The sequence below is a fragment of the Stylophora pistillata genome, chromosome 10 (genome assembly GCF_964205215.1).
Source record: "Stylophora pistillata chromosome 10, jaStyPist1.2, whole genome shotgun sequence".
Classification (NCBI taxonomy): Eukaryota; Metazoa; Cnidaria; class Anthozoa; order Scleractinia; family Pocilloporidae; genus Stylophora; species Stylophora pistillata.
In genome coordinates, this window is record NC_142528.1 from 11415908 (window position 1) to 11436835 (window position 20928).

The following is a 20928-nucleotide window of genomic DNA, read 5'->3' on the forward strand; positions in this document are numbered from 1 at the left end:
TTTTCGTTTTTTTCATTTTATTGTTTTATTATTTTTTGATTTATTTTGATATTTTTCATTTGCCTTTTAGGAAGGAAGGAATAGCGGTATTGTGTCGTTATACTTTTTTTTAATGTTTAAGAAAGGCAGGCAAAATAAAGATTGTTTTGGGTTTCATTGTGTTTTAATTATTCATGCTCATGCAGAGGGACTTCAAAATTTGCAACTCTCTTGATTGAAAAATTTGTTTCTTTGGCCAATCAGGCGTTCTTTCAATGCTTCGATCACGGACTTGATCGAATCAATCGAGCCAGAGTAACTATTTGATTGACAAAGTACTTTAAGGTGTAGCGCAGACGAATTTTGGCTTCGACTCTTCAACTCACCCGATCATCACAGCTGTAACGATATGGTTGCCGCAAAATGGCGAAAATTTGTGTCTGATACAACCGTTCACGGTCTTCGTTATGTTTTTGAAAGCCCTTCGAGATTTCGTCGATTGATTTGGCTGCTGCTTCTCTTGGGTGCAATCGCGATTGACATCTACCTCTTGAGAGAAAGTGTCCAAAAATACTTCTCGAAGCCTTTTAACACAGAATTCACAGAGGTTGTCCCTGAAAATGGAGAAGTTTCGTTTCCTGCAGTGACAATTTGTAACCTAAACCGATTCGTCAAACGGAAGATTAATATGTTTGAGAATGACGAGGACTTTCACAAAATGGGGTTAAATCTCTCTGCGTGTGAAGTCGTAAATAAGGTAAACAAATCCATGAGTTGTGGACAAGGGCTACTGTGTGCTTTTGAACAATTTGGTTGGGCACTTGCAGAGAATTGCAATGAGAACATAAGACAGCAAATAATTACTGCCCTTAACAGGACAAAAGAGCCAATTTTCAACCCCGAAGAATTTATAGGAAATTTCGGACATGACTTTGCCGAAATGTTTCTTCATTACTGTCGCTTTCCAGTGTCTCAGAATTGCACGAGTGCCGATTTTCACCAAACACTCACCAAAAATGGTCGCTGCTTTACCTTCAACTCCGGGAAAAACGGAACCAAAGTGCGCGGTACAAAACGAGCTGGAGTATCAGGAGGTCTCAGTGTTATTTTAGATGCACAGGCCTACGAAAACACTGTGAGTGAATTCTCACGCGGGCTACGAGTTGTCGTACATGATCCAGGAGCCATTGTAAATTTGGATAAAGGTTTTAACGTCTTTCCTGGATCACACACTCTTGCAAGGATAAATGCGATAAAGGTAAGGCTTGTCCTATCCCAGCTAATAGGAAGGTTTAAATGTGTTTCAATAATATAAAAAAAAAGATTTTTGTGAACTAGATGATAGCCTTTTTCTCTAACATACACGATGCTGTTTCTTTATTTTTTTATGTACTTGTTGATTCATGTAGCGTCTCAGGCACACGGGCAGCTTGCGTCTATCGGTTAAATGTAAATTTTTTTTTATCTCTAAGCTTTGTTTCTTTTCATATATGAAGCAATTATGACATCAAAGTAACTAATCAAGTTCTGCAAATGCAGTAATCTAAGACAAGTTTCCTGTTTCTATAAAACTTTCAGCGTGAGCGTCTTCCCTATCCATACAAGTCTGACTGCACAAGGAGAGTCCTTCCTAAAATACCGCGTTACAGTAGAGATGGCTGCTTCATACAATGTAAAGCAAATGTTACCTTAAAAAGGTGCGGCTGTAGAGAGATTGGTGTTCAAGGTAAGCAAGTACTTAACGTAATGGTCAAAACATTTTATCCTCGCGTCGCCAGCAAAACTTGGCGTGGTAAAATAGACTCTAGCGGCCTCCAAATTCCTTGGGGTACGTTAACCTTCCACGGGGTAAGCTGAGTGAAACCTCTCATGGGGCCACTGTCAAGTTGTATTCATTATTCAAATAAATCTGATATTTCTCGTTTGCATCTCAGTACCATCAAACTCGCCGGTTTGTACATTTCAACACGAGTTCTGCGTGGAACAGAGTGAAGGTAACACGAAACTCCAGTTGCATCAGTTTACATTATCTAGAAATACATTGAACATTTTCATGACCATCTATAACATGGATGCCCTGACCAACGGGGCTAACGTTCGAAACGTCATCTTTAGAAAATCGTTTAAATGCCAATTTAAACAGCATCACAGTTTCTTTAGAAACTTGCCCCCTTTATTCATCTATAGCATATTAAGGTGACTCGTACCAGTTTCCTCGCGAGGGGAACAGGTCACTCTTGCGTGACGCGCGCGAGAGAAACGTGCGAAAGAAGCGCGAGATCAAAAGACGAAAATTCAAAACAAAGATGGCGGCGCGTGGAATTTTCTTCTTTTGTGAGAAGTTTACCTAAGAGCTTGTATTTGATGTGTTGAACGGCCACTGTGAATGCAAGAGATAGAAACTAAGATAACGAAGACGATTTTCGGAGAAGTAAAGGTTGCTTCACTTCACATTTAAAAGAAATATTCAACCGATATGAAATCTTGCGACGGCGAAAAAAAAAAGAAGTCAAGTGAAGCATAATCTACCCGAAGTGGAAGAAGACTTTGAAACTTCAAGGAAAATAATGTGATATAGCCAGAAGTCATGTGTAGGATTTTTAAGATGAACCCGGGAGGCTGTTAATTACGGCTGTTTAATGATTTTCTTAGCAGTAAACGTCTGTAAACATCAGATCGTAGGTGCTCGCGCGAGCACACGCAATTGTCAGCGGTAGCTAAAACAGATCATGAGCAAATGTCGATCTTATAGAATCCAGATTTTTAAATGCACGAGAACGCGCGTGGAAATTGCTAAACTCACGAAAGCTATTGGATGAAAACAAGTCCGGTGACCCCTTCTTTTTATTGTTCCAATATGATAATAACGTCGAAAGGAATCATCAGAAAAAAAAACTAGAAAATTCTACGGAAGGAAATTTGTGATGTGTGAAAACTGCCCTTTTTGTAGATTTTCTGAAATTCCGCTCCGTAGAATTTTTTAAAAGTCTTTGTGCATTTTCCTTTTCAAGTGCCAAAAGCAATCACTGAAAAAAATCAGGGGGTCACCGGGTTAGTTTTCGAATTATTTAAGCCACAAGCTAAAAAATGCGTCTGAATAAGCCTATGAAAGCGTTGCCATGGAAACTGCTAGTAACGAAATGACACTTATTTTTGGATAAACAATGATTATGTAATTCAACCCCGTAAAAGTGTTGAACTGGCCTTGGTCAGTCTTTCTGTTGTATTCTTTCAAAGTTACAAACCATCAAAGAGATGAAAACCGGTACGAGCCACCTTAAACTTTTTCGAAAAAAGTTGGTCGATCGGGAGATAAATCTGAATCAGTTCATTTCCTGTAGATTTTCATTGCCTTTAAAGGGTCGAATATATCTTTAAGAAGCTACTAGAGAGGTCCTCCGAGCCGAACTAAACAGTTGTAGGCTAAAACGCTCATTGAAAAAACATTTTGTCGTTCATTTCAGAATCGCACAATCCTTTCAACTGTTCATGCGATATTCCCTGTGAGGAGACAGAATACCTGAGCCAGGTGTCTTACTCGCAATTCCCAGATGATGGCGCATCCAAGGTCCTAAAATATATGCACGCTTACAACAAAAGCATAAAACATCAGAGGTAATTAATCAAATTAAAATGTACCGAAGAGGACAGTTATCAGTCTTAGCTTTATTCTTTTGGTATTGGTCCATTAAAGAATTCGATTGGTAATTTCGCCATAAATTGCTTCTTATCGACAACACCTCATCAGTACTAGATATACTAGAGGCTATCGTGCCTGTCCAAAATAAGATGGATGTTAGTATTTTTTAGCAAACAAGAGATCATTCATAGAAACGACCAATTTGCTGGCTAATATGCTGGATTTTAGCTGCAAGAGATAGAGGGTTGATCAGTGACACGACCTCTCAGTGAGCAATTGTCGTAGGTTACAAGCGTCAATTAATGCATGTCTTACTTTCTCCTAATGCCCATAATTATGGTGGTTTCAAATAAATTATTCATGTATTAGTTTTGTTTTAAATTCATTTTCAGGGAAAATTTAGTGTTCCTCCAAGTTGGATTTCAGCGTCATGGATATACTCTGATGAAAGAAAGTCCAAGTTACAAGATTGGAAGCTTAATGGGTACTCTAGAACTAAAACACATTGCCTTACTGTTGTCATTGTTTTTGGTGTCGTTGCTATGGATACGCAAAGTGATGGTGGACTTAATTATTATTTAGTATAATTTCAGAGCTGAGCAAAGAGTTTCCAGCAATTTAATTGGTCGAGCGGTTCCTTATATGACGCTATATAAAGCGCTCCGCGCGGTTTAATAAAATGTTAAAATAAAATGTTAGTAAAATGTTATGATTTCAGAAATTTTTCTGCTGTTCAGCTCTGAAATTATACTGAAACAATTATTCGCCTCAGGTTCAGTGTATATTGTCGAATAATCCCCTGGACTTCGTCTCGGGGATTATTCGACTTCGTCTCGGGGATTATTCGACGATATTCACCTCACCTTCGGCGAATAATTGTTAAAGATAGATAAGTAAAAAATCCTCTATTTAAAACACGATCAGAGTATAAGCATTACATGCTTGTGGGATCGTGTATCTAATTAATCCACCTAATTATCCTATAGCTAGTATGAAAGTGAATAAGATGTATAAAAAGACTGACTTTGGCTTTTAAGTAGACGCATGGCATCTTTAAAATTTAAAATCCTAGTTACCGATTTATCGCAAATCTGATTTCCCTAAATGTGGGGTCAGATTTTGCCTTGAATAAAACTTTTTAATACTACGTGAATTATCAAAATAGTCCGAAACACAATTCCACAGCACAGATCTTCTGTAATGAACAGAATTTTTCACGAAATGATGAAAAATCGTGGAACGATGGCCTTATGATGTCCTCTAACGTTACACGGACTATTCCGCCGACAGAAAACTCACTTTGACGTAGATTACGGATATCTTCGATAATCATAGCCTTTGTCTAATTTTTTTAAATGGGAGAGAAATCCTCCATATACTCCTTGTCGTCTTTTAATGATTCTTGATATTGAGCTTTAGGAAATAAATACAGTGACCGACTCGCTGGTACTTAAATTACGGTTAGGTTTATAATGGACGTGTATGTTTTGTTTCAGGTGATATCGGTGGGAATATGGGTCTTTTCCTGGGCTGCAGTCTATTAACACTTTTTGAATTTGTTGACCTGGCTTGGAACATCTTGGAATATCAAGCGAACAAGAAGAAAAGTGTTTCCCAGGAGAAGATGGGAAATGAAGCAGTATGAAACGATCTAATCAAATGATATAAGAAACTTATTACTGTTTATAATCTAACCAATATTTTTGCGCGCGTGTGATAGGTCATAACGCGTTACAAGACCGAATATTCTCCAACCAAAACTGGGGATATCCTAGGATATACCCCAAGTGATATTCCCCATTTTCAAACTCTTACGTCCAATACGGAAAACTCTGCGCTCAAAATTTAATTCAAGATGAGAAATTGCTGAAAGAATCTGTCCCAATGATTTATTAACACCATCCGTCTCAACTATTCAGAACTTACACAATTACAGATATGTTCTTTGCATGATGATATTTACACTAATGTATTGAAAATTTTAATTAAACCAATCCTGTTAAACGGTACCAGGTACATGCAATCCAATCAAACTTTACCTTCTAGATCCCTCTTTAAGAAAATTAACGGAAATAAAGAAAAACAGTCAAAGAAACTTCCACAAGATATTCTTCCCACCTACAAAAAATCCTATTCACAATAATAATACACACAAAATTAATTTAGACTGCGGTAACATCAATCAAATGTTGATAACTAAGCGCGATATTATCAGTTATATTTAGATTATTATAGTAAAATTGTTAGCCATATGATAATGATCATAATGATGGTAAGAATACAACCAACATTACTGAGGAATAACGATGATGAAAACTGGAGATACATCACCAACAAAATGCGAACCCTTCGCAGATAGTTCAAATTGTGAACAATGGACTGTAGATGACCATACGAGATAACAATGTAAGGAAATAAATGTTATGACGGTCGCAATGTTTTCTTTACTTTACTGAGAGCCATTGGTATCTTTCATGTCCACATTTACTTGAAAAGTACGTTTTCTGATCCGGAACACGAGGGTTTCCCAAAAAAAGTCTAGGAACTCACACAACGTCAGTAAGCTACAACCAAGGAACAAGCCCATGTTGCCACCAAACTCCCCTGGAACAAAAAAAATTAGTTATGAATATGGCTTTATGTGAGTGATTAAAGGAAGATGGATCACAGTTGATCTCAATGTTCATGTACTTTAGCAATGCGATCACTGAAACAGAATAGAGGCCTTTATTGAAATTGGGGTGCGTACTGGAATGAGGGTGCCTACTCGGTGGGGGCGCTTATTAGAATAGGGGAGTTCGGTAAACAAGTTATTGTTGCTGCTTATTGGAGAAATTCGAGGGTGGCGCTTTTTTTAGAGAAGGAGCACTTATTGGAAGGCTGAGGGTGCCAAATCGAATCATTACGGTATCCATAATCTTAATGTAACATTCATCGTGCCTCTAGGTCTAAAAAAGATCTCGAGAATGTGATGGATGTTAGCACTGAAGGCATTTTTACAAAACTATCTTACCAAACAGACTTTCGGTTCCATAGCTAGAAATGTCTTCAAGCCTCTCGTAAGCTAAACGCGTGAAGCCGATCTGGAGCAGAGCATAGTTTTCTCTGTACACAAATAGATGGAATCAAAGTCACAAACAAGAAACATGATATTATTCATAGAATTGACCTATTTGCGGTCAAAAATTGCCGGTGGTAAGCTGTAGAAGAAAGATCTCTCAGCGAGCAACTGACTTAGGCTGCAAAGGTCTAAAAGCTCAAATAATGCATGTCTCATTTTCTCAAATTTCTTTGTCTATAATTTTCTGGTTTAAAATAAATTATCATAAATAAAATGAATAATGTCAACAAAAATCTTGATTACGCCCCTTTAGTAAGAACGTACCTCATGTAACTAGAAGTCTCTGATTTCCCCAAGAAGTGACGTAAAATTTCAATTGTCGAGGCATCAGGAAATTTGGAGTAAGAAACAGAGGATACATATTCCATTTCTGAGCATGCGTTGCTACAGTGACAGTCTGAGATATTCCAATCACCTTAAAAATCAAATGAAATTTGTTCTTATGTCATTGAATAATAGGGCTGCAATGAAATTGGGTATTTGAATTACTTTAGGCACAGAGATATGATTATTCCACTTTGTAGAATATTATGATAACTGGTTTACTATAATCGTGCTCTAAGCATGAATCTCAGCCTAATTCAAATCCTACAAACAATCCTCTGTCAATTCAGAAAAAAACAGTAGACAAAATTTCATAAGTTCATCATCTACGGCCCGTGTAAATATATATATATCTTATTAACCAAGCGCGAGGGCCGTACTGGGAGAATATCGGCCCGAGGTTCGTACAAAAAAGACCGAGGGCCGATATTCTTCCAGTACGGTCCCGAGCACGCTTGGTTAATAACAGATTTATTATACGACTGAAGTTCAAAGGGACACGAGTGCGGCATCATTCGGGACCATTCGGGACAGTGCCCGGTCCAATACTGAGAGAATATTGACCGGCAATAGAGCATTTTGATTGGTTGATTTTAGTTATTGGCCCTCTGACTGCCCGAGTCGTGTAATATTGTCATTTTTTGTGTTTTCGTAGTTCCCTTTTCGGCTTTGTTCTTACCTCTGTAGTGTCTCTCCACTCCGTAAAATTCAGTTTTATTCGATGATTGTAAAGAAGCTTTAAATTTGATCAATTCCAATTATTAGACAGAATGTTAATTTTTAATTTTTTTTTAATTTAGTCCATCACCATCATCTTTAAAAGTAACATCCTCGTGAGGATGTTACAATTTACAAACTTTTTACAATTTATAAAAACATAAATAATGATAAAACTCATGGTCAGAATTTAAGATAGTATTCCACCAAGTTCTAGAGCTTATAAAGGAAATGTCTGCCTCAATAGCGTGTCTTGTAGAGTGCGCTTGAAAGATGCCAATGAGGCATTTTTCCTAAGTTCTTTATGCAAGTTATTCCATATGTTGCCCCTCTATAGGAAAAAGTGCGCTGGCCAGTAGCCATTCTGTATAGTGGAATCTGCAAAGAGTTCCGCGTACGAGTGTTAAGAGTATGTATATTTGATCGCTTGAAAAACTTACTCGTTAAGTATTGAGGCGCAAGACCGTTCTGACATTTATTGACATTTATTGTCCATTTTCACTGCATTAAATTTTGCAGTGGGGAAGGACTAGAAAGGAAAATAGGAACCATTCGTGCTAGTCCACCCTCCCATCTATCCCACCCCACGGGAGGACATCCATCACACAGTAATCTCGTGTGTGGGAAATTAACGTCTCCTACCCCTAACCCTGCAGGAGACGGGACCTCCATTTATTCGTCCTTATCCGAGAAGACTAGAATATCTAACCATTTCTTGATGTTTTAGAAAGGTAGCAAATTCTTCTCAATTTCAACGGTCCTTCCAAATTAAGGATCGTTAAGTTACCGCTGTTGTACATGTCTTACCTCGAGATTTTTGAAGACATTGGTCATCCTGGAGAGAACAGAGAGGTTTTGTCTTTGGTTCTAACATAAAAATGTGAGACCGAAGAAGATAAAAAATTGTTCACCTTATGGATTTTTTTAAATACAAGCTGTTATCTTTAAAAAAAGAATCTAAATCTAAAGTAGCTCGACCAACAGTTGCTTTGTTTATGATTACTTATTCTTCAGGTATAGGCATTGCTTCTATTAAAAAAAAAGAGAGTAGAAAAAGTAAATTGAAGCGTCCATTTAGTGGATTTTCAGCCACAATGTAAACTAACTAAGTGCTTAAAAATTCCCACTGGCAGGAGGTAAACCAGTGGGCTATTTACAGAGCGTAGCCGAGGAGTGGAACTATGGGAAACCGAGAACAAATCCAGTGAGCGGCGGGATGGAGGATTTGAACCCGGGACTCCGGATTAGAAGTCCAGCACCCTAATCACTCGGCCACGCCGAGTGGTTTGTGGAGAATTGTATGTTATGGGAAATACATTTTTTTCCATACTCAGTTGAGATACTGTACTAGATTCAATAAAGTCAGTCAATCTCATTGACAAACCAAAGGCATGTCTATTTTTTTAATCATTTTTTATCGTGTATTATTTTAGCATAAAAGCAATGTTTAAGGCATGCAGCCAGTGTTAGTATTCAGTTATTACTAAAAACAGCAGGTGAAGATTTCATTTAATTACTTATTGTAATAGTTATAATTATCATATCTGACCTATCAATCCAAGTCGGCGGCATCCACATTGAGCAAGGGTATAATCTGCTATGCATTGAGAGACGCAGCCGTCCTTCGTGTAGGAACCAAACCCGGGCAGTCTATCCTGTCGGCAGTTCGTTTGGTATGGTGCTGGAAGTCGGATGTGCTTTAAAGGAGTTAAGCAAACTAAAATAATTAATCGTCACATGTTCGTGAGGGGAATTGTTCCTAAAGAGCACTTGATGGATTTTCATTTCCATGTTTCGTGGACGCAGATTATAGCAAAGTGACTACCGCATTTGCGTTGTGGTCACAAATGGTGCGTCAGTAACTTTGGTTTGGCCAAGATCGTATCTAGAATTTTTGTTTAAAATCATCGATCATCACGTTAATTTGGAGCAATTTTCGAGGTAGGGTCGAATATAGTCAAAAATTGCATTGCTTTTATTTCACTGCACTCCTGTAAGAGAGCTCGCGCCACCTGGTCAGTTAACCAAGTTTAAAAATAGGTCCTAAAGAGAGTGTTGACCTCAGTGTGCCATCCTTAAAGGCCATTTTATCCGTTTAATTGAATTTGAGTTCTCACTGGCCTCTGGTGAGATTCTAGCTATGATCTGATTGACATTCCAATTTACATTGTATGCTAACTGATGTCCTGGTCAGGCTGATAATTCTGGGAAAGAGACTTCTGGGAAGAAAAAGCAAACTCGGAAAAAAAGATAAAATGAAATGAAAACATAGCAAAACTAGTCTAAAACGTCTTGGATAGTCCAGCCTGAAATTCCAAAGATAGTACAACAGTAGGTGAATCATTAATACTTATTCATTTGGTATGGGAACGTATTGAATCATACTAACCTTTCTTAATCTAACTGAAACCGACGAATGTGTGCCAGGAGCGATGTTAAATCCACTGCGGCGGTTGATGTAGGTGTCCTGGTCGTGAACTATTACTTTCAGTCCGCTTGAAAAGTCACTAACAGTGCTTTCATTCGTTTGAACATCTAATAAAATGTTCAATCCTAGTTCGGGACCTTCGATAGTAGAATACAGCACTGGAGTGTTGTTGTAACCAGAGTTGAAAGTAAAGCACGAACCGTCCTTGGTAATGGTTGGTATGAAGTCTTTATCGGAACACGAGACTTGCAACATGAAACGACAATAAAGCACGTACATTCCAGCCATGTCATGACCATAGCTGGTGAGAAATTCTTCCTCGTTAAACAGACGGTCAGAGGAACGGTTGAGCGCGTCGATTACGTTTTGGCGTATTGTTGCAGTGCAGCCCTTCACTAGTGCGGGTGCGTACATGTAATAAGCGCAGAGTAACGCTTGCCCGCAAGTGAGATTTCCTCGAGCCTCTTTTATCTCACCACACCCACTTATGTTCAACCCTAGCTTTTTAAAGCTTTCTTTATCGTCAGGCATATCTATCTTGAACTTCATAAACTTGTTCAAGTTGCAGATGGTCACAGCGGGGAATTTAAGGCCATTAGGTGGCACCTCTTGCGTAATTACTGTTTTTACTGGCAGAGAAATGAATCTCTTTATGCTTTTGGTCATAAGAAACACGAAGACTGAAGTAGAGGCACAAAGGAATATTAGCCAAATAACCCTTCTAGGTATGGAAAGACCTCTTTCAAAGATGTACTTTATCCCATGTAGAGTTGTCCTGGATGTAAATGCTTTCCATCGGGAAGAAATAGAATTCTGGGGAGCCCTCACCTCGTCTTTCCAATAACTGGACGTGCCGCTTTCGCTCTCCTGGGCATCATTCATTCTTCTCAGTGTAGAGTCAGAAATGCTGCTTTAGTTTCAGTCCTTTGAATCAAGGGAAACAAATATATAAAGATATTAAACTTTCGTCTCAAAACTCAAACCTCAGACTTTCTGTTTTCCCGGTCGGATGCTATAAAGTTACAGAGAATAATCCTCGCCAAGCTAGTTACGCTTATACCAGGGTTGAGGAAGGTTCTGCCAGACCTGTATTAAAAGGAAATGACCAAGTTAGTAACTATTTTTTGCTTCCGTTGAAATTTTTGGGAAATTGATGCTAAAATGTGACTCAAATATGGCAGATGCTTTGGTGTAGAAACCTTACCTTACCTGAAAAAGTGTTGATTCGAAATATATTGTCTTTGTAACCAAGGAAGCGAGATTTTCCGAAATTGAAATCGATCTCGTTTTGACTCTGGCCTGTTATTAACTTTTACATCCCGCTTACGATCACAAAATGAGAGGAAAGGACTAAAATTTTGGACATCTTAGAACACTTATTTAAAAAGTAATTAAAATTTAAAAAATATCGAAGAAAGGGAAATACCCAAGAACAATAAGAATTCAGTTTGAAAATTCTGAATCACTGATTTGTCAAAGTGTTTGGCAGTAACCAGTATCAAATTTGGCGTGAACTGTTGCAAAAACTGATTCAAATGTACATTAAAACTGGATTAAATGGGTGTAAAATGGAGCAGGCGGCCAAATAAATGCTTTAAACATCTTAGTTAACCATTTTGAACCCACCTTGTGCAATTGCAGAAGTTTTGTCGTGGAACATACTATGTTCTGGTGGTTGTTGTCCTCAACGGATTTTCGTCGCGTCTATTAAATTGCTCTGTTCGCCAGGATATCATTTCATATAGGCCTTTTTTTGGCAAACTACCCTGAGCGACGACAGGTTAATGATTCAGACTTTCATTAAAATTTTATCCTGTATACATTTCAGACAATAAGTTGCCAATATCATTTGCATTCGTTTTTTGTTTGTCGTCCAGTTTGTAGGTAGATCTTAACGTAGGATACAGCCCGCTAAAAGATAAATGCACAAATCAATAATTGCGGTGATATTTATATTAACCGAACAGTTTTAATTTTCTATCCCCTGTTACTATCAGTTGCCTGCGCCCTAGATAAATCTGGTTGAGTTGCTTGCCAAGTCCTGTCAGCTTTTGACACCGCTGATCATCAGATCCTTCTATCGAAACAAAACTATTATGGTATACATGGCAGTTCTTTCAGATGGTTTCAGTCATATTTGGAAAACCGAACACAAAAATGCTCTGTGAACGGGTCGCTATCCAATAGCTACTCATTGACTTGCGGCGTCCCTCAAGGGACCATCCTCGGTCCATTATTGTTCTTATTATATATCAACGATCTTCCAAATTGCTTTTCAAATCGTAAACCGAGAATGTATGCCGATGACACGCACCTCACATATGTGGGAAGCAATCTTGAGAATGTTCAGGTTTGTCTAAATGAAGACCTAGAAAACGTTTTCACCTGGTTACAAGCGACCAAACTCACATTGAACATGACCAAAACCGAATTCGTGCTAATGGGGTCGAGGCAGAGACTGAATACTCTCACAGCTTCACCAACAATTAGAATGAACAATACTCAAGTGAACCAGGTTACAGCTACAAAATCGCTTGGTGTAATAATAGACGATAAACTCGATTGGCATAGTCACATCGAAAAACTAACGAAAAAAGATCGCCTCTGGTATGGGGCCCTAAGGCGAATTAGGCACCTGATCCCAGCATCAACCTTACGTCTCATTTACCAAGCTTTAGTAAAACCTCACTTTGATTACTGTGACATTGTTTGGGGTAGCTGTGGGAAAACGCTACGAGACAAACAGTAGAAATTGCAGAATAGAGCAGCCCGTGTGTTGACATTCTCTAACTATGATGCTGATGCAACTGAGCTACTCGAGTTTTCAGGGTGGAAAAATCTTGCACGCCAGTAGAAAATCCATAAAGCCACCATGATGTTTAGATGTCTGCACGGGCTTGCTCCAGGGTATCTGTATTCAAAGTTTACGTGGCGTGACTCCGCCTATGACCTTAGGGACTCTGAAAATAAGCTGAATGTTCCATTATCGCGCACTAATTATTACAGAAAAAGCTTTAGCTACAAGCGGCGCCACATTATGGAATAGTCTACCACGCGATATAAGGAAAACAGAGTCTCTGGGGGTATTTAAAGGTAATATCGATGACATTCTTTAAGTCTAACGCACGGCATTCACGGAAAACAGCTTTAATGTTATAGTATGTAGTTTGAATTTTAAATATCTTAGCGTATGTGATATGTATTTTTATGGGCTGATGAATTGATCGTGTTTAAATAAAGATTACATTACATTTGTCCTTTTAGAATTGTTGCATCAAATTCAATCATATGAAAAACCAATACCGTGACTTAAAAAAAGTTAGAAGCAAGATTTTAATCACAAGTGCTCTAGTTAATCTATTCTAATTCTGCATTCAGCACAAAGATTATTTTCATGTAAAAAATTTGACAGCCTTGGATTGAACTTAAATTTAGAATAACACGCGATTGGATTCAGATGTTGTATTTAATCAGTTGATTCATATCCGTTCCTAGAACCGAACCAAAGCCGTTTTAAAAAGCCGTTCCGAATTGAAGTAAAGCGGCAAGTCGGTACTTAAAAGATTCAGACCTCTAACATTTCCTTTACTTCATTCAAGGTTTAAGATTATTCTCGTGAAATGTTTGGCGATTGAAGCGGGCCTACGAAAGCAGATTCATTTGTTTTTTCCACATCAAAAGTAGATTGGAAAAGTTTATTGGACTTTCAGAAGAACTGCAGAAACTCTATATTTTGGGACAAGAGTTAAGTTTCTAGATCTTCACATAAATTTGCAGTAGTCTATGGAAACTCAACCATCACAAGGTGATACCTGTTGCTGCTGATACCAAAACTGCAGGAACTACTTACTGTGTTGTAATGTGGGACATCAGCGCGGTAAAGCAAAGCCAGGGAAGACTCAAAGCAAAAGTCTAAAGCTAAAAGCAAGAAGACTAAAAAGCAAAGAAGACTAAAGCAAAACCAGGAAGACAGGGATACTGAGGCGAACGGAGTTGTTTTACTCAAACACTAAACTGACATAAAACGTGACGTGTTCTTTATCATCCTTGACTACTTTTTCAGTGACTACAATCGCTTCCCACTTTCGTCTCTCACTGTCAGCTGGCGCAGCACGTTTAGAAATCTATCTTAAACAATCAAATACAATTTTTTGCTATTCCTACTTTCGCTGGACGATAATTCAATCCTCTATGTAGAATGTAGAATTTATATGTCGACGTCGTTTATGACATGGTGCTAATACTCGGTAGATGATATTTCTACGGAACGTCTTCTCATCCGGGACAATACAGCAGCCCATACGAAGTCGAGGAACTCGCAAAGAGTCAATAAGCTGCACCCAAGGAACAATCCCATGTTGCCACCAAACTCACCTGTAACAGGTCATAGAAGAGAATTGTTATGCTCAATTTGGTATAGAGTAGAGTAGACATCTATATTTATACAGGATTGCCCCTTCAGTGTAGTAAACACTGGTATCAACGGGGGTCCTGTTAACCACCCATCCCATCCCAGGGGAGGACATCCATTACACAGTAATCTCGTGCGTGGGAAATTAACGTCTCCAGCCCCTAACCCTGCAGGAGACGGGACCTCCATTTATTCGTCCCTATCCGAGAAGACTAGAATATCTAACCATTTCTTGATGTTATAGAAAGTTAGCATATTTTTCTCAATTATTTTAAGACCCTGAGTGTTGGTTCGGCCGGGGCTCGAACCCTCGACCTCCCGCACAACAGTCCAGCGCTCTATCCATTGAGCTAACCGGGAGGCGGTTAGCTCAATTGATAGAGCGTATTGTGCCACCTTCTACTATAATGAGTAGAAGGTGGCACAATACGTCAATGTCAAAGAAATTGAGATTTCATGCGAGTTGTTATGAGTTTAGAACTTTTTTATAGTATGATCAATTATAGTTGGATCGTATCAGAGTGCAGTACGCTGCGTCGGCCAAGATATATCTAAAAGAAGAATATCCATCTTGTGCTCAAAGCAATTTTCATGTATCAATTTTCCCAACCATTCCAACTCTACACATGCATGTAGCATTGTTATAGCTGACTTACCTAAAAGACTCTCCAATTTATAACTAGGAACATCCTCTCGCTTTTCATAGGCCAAATGCTGGAAACCGACTTGAAGAAAGACGTAGTTATCTCTGTACAGTGAGAATTATTATAAATCAATATCTATGTGAAAAGCAGAACATGTCTGCATGTGCCGGGATAAATACTGTCTCGTGTAAATGACGTCACTTTGCTTACTTGTGACAGATATCATCAACGCTTAAGGTTAAATTTATGTTACCGTGCGGATATGTACATGTAATACCCTCTATTTCAGGCACACTCGCTCATTTTTACTACCCGCTTTCGAGTCACTTACCATTGTATTTTCCATTGTGAAGCAGAGACTGATGATAATTCCTTATTTTACCTGCTTATTTTAGTTAACTTTATCTTATTTTTACCTCATGTAACTGGAACTCTCTTTTTTCCCAAAGGTATGATGCAAGATATCAATTATCGAGTTATCAGGAAATTTGGAATAGGAAACACGTGTCTCGTATTCCAGTTCTGTACATGCGTTACTGCAGGAGCACGCCGACAAGTTGACTTCTCCTAAAAATTAAAAATAGATATCACACAAACTGCTATTGTGTTCAGAAACTTTGCATTCGAAGCACAGAGATTCATTGTAATTGGTTTTACTTTATAACGAAGAGTCGCAGTGGCCTAATGATCAGTGCACTGAACACTAGGTGAGAGGTTAAGGTTAGAGACCAGCTGCTGGGCGGGCCAATGTGTTGTGTTCTTGGATAAGTCTCTCCACTCGGGGTTATAAACAGGCAACTGGGAATTGCCAAGGAAGCTTTATGCAACGCAGGGGGTAACCTTGTGATGGACTGGTATTCTATGCGAGGGAGAGTGGTAAGTACTATAGTCGCTTCGAGTTATGAAAACCGGGGTAAATAAGCTCCGACTGGGAGTGCCTTTAGGCTCAAGTAGACATTTTTCCTTACATCGTAGAAGTCTTTCAGTTTTTCGTATCTCACCTACCTACGTCAATTTCAGATTGGTAAACACAATTAGCATCTTGCATGGAACACAAAGGTGCATCGCTCTGATCTGAAGTGGACACAAAAATTAGAAATGTCCATTCGAAATGATTTAATAATATAGTGCAGCTCCTTTACAGGGAACTCTATTGCGCAAGTCGAACGTAAACTTGTCGCTTTTCTATCCAATCCTCCCGTTTTATTACAAAACGAGAATGCAGGCTGAGCTAAATATAATTGTTTTTGTTTGTGTTGTTTCGCTTCTTTTTTGCTTGTTTTTGATATCACGGGAAAAGAAGTGTAAAGTGACAATGGAAAACGTCAAGTAAGAAAGAGATATCGACGCAAACCTTGTAACCCAATAATGCGACACCCACATCTAGCTAACGTTGCGTTTGCCAAGCATTGCGTTATGCAGCCATCCTTTGTGTAGGTACCAATCCCAGGCAAGTTTGCCTGCTGACAGTTTGTCTTGTATGGTTTTGGCAATCTGATATGCTGAAAACATAGTAATCATGGGAAAGCGATTATTTCGTTAGCAAGCATGTTTACCATTAGTAACTTATTTAGGTAACAGAAAAGCACAGATGGCTGGAAAAGGCTCGTTGGTGCCTAGTACAAAGTAGTCAAAGAATTCTACCGGAATACAACAAAGAGTGAGCGACTTCCTCTGTCTTTGCAGGTATTATCATTGATCCTCAAGAATATTAGTTAATTTGTTTACCCAACTGTTTATTTATTCATTTATTTATCTTTTCTACTTCATTTTTGGGCTGTTTTCTCTCCCGATCGCTTGCTAAGACATGGCTTCTGCACTAAATTTTATCCCAACTTAAGTATTAGCCATTGTGGAAGAAAAAAGAACACGCAAACGAATACAAAAAAAGCTCAAATTACGAAACATTCCTAAATATATGTACATAAAAGAAAAACGTGATATCTTGTCCAAATTTCAGCAATAAATGGATCGATACAATCATGATCCGCAGACAGCTTTTACCTTTCTCAGTTTGACAGCCACCGTAGCATGGAATCCGGGGGGAATGTTAAATCCAATGTGACGGTTTACAAACGTATCTTGATCGTGTACAATCACTTTAAGTCCGTGTGAAAAATCAGCCACGGTACTCTCATTTGTTTGAACATCGAGGAGGATATTTAGCCCGAAATCGGGACCTTCAAATATTGCTCTGAGAGCGGGGCTTTTCTGTCCAGAATTGAATGTATAACAAATTCCACTTTCGGTAAGCCTTGGAATAAAATCCTCGTCTGAACATTCGGTTGTTTTCATAAAACGACAATAAAGTAAAAACATACCGGTTATATTATGGCCATATCTGGCGAGGAACTCCTCTTCGTTATAAATACGTTCTGAGGAGCGGTTTAAAGCATTGACGATATTCTGGCGAACGGATTTGTTGCAGCCTCTCACAATAGCAGACCCATACCATTCGTAGGCACACAGCAACGCTTGCCCACAAGTGAGATTTCCGCGCGCACTTCGAAATTCATTATCACTGCACCCAGTTATATTTAATCCCAGTTTTACAAAGTTTTCATCCTCATCCGCTGTATCTATCTTCGATTTCATGAAAATATTTAAATTGCAGATTGTCACAGCTGGGAACTTCAAGCCGTTGTTTGGGGTTTCTTGCGAAATTACAGTTTTGAGGGGTCGGGAGAAGTATTTCGTGACACTGATGGTCGAAAGATAACAATATGTCCCAGCGGCAGTGCACAAAAACAAAAACCAAATAAACCTTTTGAAAAAAGACGATTCGTTTCTAACGATGTGTCGCAGTCCATGAAGAGTAGTATTGGAGGCAAATATTCTCCATTTAGAGGTATCGGGTGATTTTTCGTGACGTTCGTTACAGGTATTGGTAGAAGAGTTGCCTATCGATTTTACACTGGTAGCCATAGTAACTGGCATTGCACACGAAGGCATTAAGTCACCCCTGCAAACGAAAACTGAAACATAATAATACGAAGAGTTTTGTTCAGATAAAATTACGATAAAAGCTTCTTGTGGAAACCATTACTTTACCGGAGCAAATATGCAAAAACATTTTCCTTATGTTGTCATAATTTGACAGCACATGACAATACCTTCAAGTTAATAACAGTTCTGAAATTTATTTTGCCTTTTCCGTGTTACATCTGAAGTAATTCAGTAATATTTCTCTACTCCTTTAAAAGAGCTTAAGGCTAGTATTTTAGGATTCTCACGTCAAATAGGACCGAGTCTTAACAAAAACGTGACTGAATGCACAACTGCAAACAATACTGAGGAAGACATGAATTTGGCATGCATGTGTCATATTCCTGTGCCAAAGATACCAAAAAGAATTGTATTAAGGCTAATTAGTTTTTTCAACATTTGGCAATTCACAAGAGAGAGGATTATAATACTCAGTGGTGAAAATAAACTGTGTAAATTACATACCTCGTCTTTGGAAAGCGATTGTTTGGATTTGTCAAATAATTGAAGGAAACCCCCTTTTAGCGGTGTTCTTTTAACAAATTAATCTTCTGAAGGCTCTGCGCAGTAAGTTATGCGCGTATAGTAATTGATAAAAGGAAAACGAAAATTAATTAATTTTAATTCAAATGAGTTCTACATGTCCTTGTTACTTCACCTTTGTTCCAAACAAACGTAGGTTGTTTATCAATGCACAGCGTGTAATTGGAAGAGTTTTAATCATCCACCAGTCTACATTGCGGACTCCCACAATGTGAAAATGTAAAGAAAGGCTTAAATCTACCCCCTGATTGCAAATTACGTGAGAAAAAACTTTGCGTGTAAATCCGTTCACAGATATGTTTAGGACTAAACTAATTTAAATTTTAATTATCACTAAACTAATTTAATGATAATTCAAATGACGCTGAACTCAATTTTGCCTAAATCATTCAACTTATCAGAGACATTGTATTTGCTTTCACTTTCGTCGCTACTAGAAAAAGAAAGAAAAGAATATTCTGTGACGACTATTTTAAAAGTAAGTGCTCCATCCTAACCTGACGTGTGGCAACTCTTGCAGGCTATATCATAATAAGTCAGAAGGTCCAAATTTCTTAATCACCCGAGCAGAATATAGAGCAGGGTTTCTTTCTTGGATTTTACACGTTTGCGGTAGCAAGGGCACGTCAATCTTGAATGGCGAGCAAGTTTAACTCCCGTGAAGGAGAGAGCAACTAAAAGATTAAGTCTTCTTACAATAAAGCGGTGCCTTAAGTGAAAGAGAGATTTTCCTATCCTTATTTCAATCTGCTGGGAGATTTATGGATAGGTTACATGTCACTAAGATGATTATAATATAGGCAAGCAACTCCGCTCCGCTTAAACTTCTCGGTGGAGCAATTAGCCGCTATACAAAGGTTAGGAAGCCTGCTTTTCGACTTTTACTGTAGAAAAGATTTGATCATAAGAAAGAGGACAAGTCATAATGTTATTAAAAACTTTGTTAATTATTTCGAATTCTTGATGACTCTATTTACTTTCTGTGATTGAACTCTCTTCGAATAAAGGTCTCCACAGGTTTTGTACTATTTGTTCTTTCTTCTAAGAATTTATTCCCTTTAGAAAACTTCTGTACCCTACTTTTTGTATCATTGACATACTATAACTCATTGTAATCGTATGGATAAGATTGTCTATTGACATTCCAACTAAAACGCAAAAAATGAAAACAACGTCAACAATAGCTGGAGCGTCATAGGCGCGATGATTTGACTGTCCTATGATACTGTTTCATTCGAAGCATAATGGGTACCCTGTCCTACTAGTGCTTAACATCAGGCGGTTCGCCAGCTCGTATCCAACCTAATTCGAGAATTATAAAGTTTTGAGTCATGCTATAGTAATTAACAGCTAGTCACCGAAGCGACAGTGACTAATGTTGGATATTTACCAAGTTACGAATTGGATATGTAAATATCCACGAGTATTTACCGAGACTGAGGTGAATAATAGTTTTAGTATATATACCACGCAGAAAACGAAAATTATTTTATTTCTGTCAGTATATTGAAAAATGGTCTCAAGCTCTTCAGCTCCTCAGCTGCTCGGAGGTGAATCTTACTTTCTATTCACTTATGGACTAGCCAATCAGCGCGCGCGAAAAGTACTATTCACCTGTGGTATATATACTAAGATTACACCCCTGTCGAAACATAGTATGTGCCAAGTGACAAAGTGAACTTATTTTCTGAAGATTGTTTGTAAGCGGTTATTAGAACACCCACTTGTAATGCAGGTACAGTTGATGAAAGAAGATACATCAACCTTGTACATCTATATGCTTTTTTTTAAACCAAGCACACACCGAGATTTATAACCGAAACCCTGACGTATTTGACTTAATGAGGGAAGCTAAGCCGCCTTACTGATGTTTAAGATATCTCTCCGTTTTTAAACCCAATCTAAATTTAATTGAAAGGGTGAGCAACAGTAAAAGGCAACTTCATCTATTTAAATTTCAACTGTAATTCGCAGCAGGAACCCCCCGCAGAGAATTGTTGAGTCCAAAAGTAATAAAATTCTTGCCTGAAAATAAACTTTTCGCTGCTGAGGCAGAATAGATTTTGGGAACCGATTCACTAGAGAACTTGTAATTAAAATTATTGTTGCAATTTCCGCCCGTATTTTTTTCATATG

The 20928-nt window shown here is 38.3% G+C and overlaps 3 protein-coding genes across 3 annotated transcripts; 1 reads left to right on the forward strand and 2 right to left on the reverse strand.

Annotated features, from left to right (window-relative positions):
* Positions 1 to 231: 231 nt before the first annotated feature.
* Positions 232 to 6051, forward strand: LOC111321568 (acid-sensing ion channel 2). The gene is made up of 6 exons (XM_022924484.2): positions 232 to 1237; positions 1558 to 1705; positions 1914 to 1973; positions 3444 to 3594; positions 4012 to 4103; positions 5116 to 6051. The coding sequence occupies exons 1-6, from the start codon at positions 389 to 391 to the stop codon at positions 5262 to 5264; spliced, it is 1449 nt and encodes a 482-aa protein (XP_022780219.1). The 5' UTR covers positions 232 to 388; the 3' UTR covers positions 5265 to 6051.
* Positions 5487 to 13217, reverse strand: LOC111321624 (acid-sensing ion channel 1A-like). Its single transcript, XM_088737265.1, has 7 exons — positions 11836 to 13217; positions 10171 to 11295; positions 9331 to 9478; positions 8589 to 8648; positions 7005 to 7155; positions 6633 to 6724; positions 5487 to 6223 (listed from the first exon to the last, which is right to left on the reverse strand). Exons 2-7 carry the CDS (start codon positions 11089 to 11091, stop codon positions 6069 to 6071), a joined length of 1527 nt encoding a protein of 508 aa, XP_088593391.1. The 5' UTR covers positions 11092 to 11295; positions 11836 to 13217; the 3' UTR covers positions 5487 to 6068.
* Positions 13218 to 13520: 303 nt separating this feature from the next.
* LOC111321608 (acid-sensing ion channel 1A) lies at positions 13521 to 18855 on the reverse strand. The gene is made up of 7 exons (XM_022924548.2): positions 18715 to 18855; positions 17269 to 18239; positions 16619 to 16766; positions 16270 to 16338; positions 15681 to 15831; positions 15277 to 15368; positions 13521 to 14583 (listed from the first exon to the last, which is right to left on the reverse strand). Exons 2-7 carry the CDS (start codon positions 18214 to 18216, stop codon positions 14447 to 14449), a joined length of 1545 nt encoding a protein of 514 aa, XP_022780283.1. The 5' UTR covers positions 18217 to 18239; positions 18715 to 18855; the 3' UTR covers positions 13521 to 14446.
* Between the last annotated feature and the right edge of the window lie 2073 nt (positions 18856 to 20928).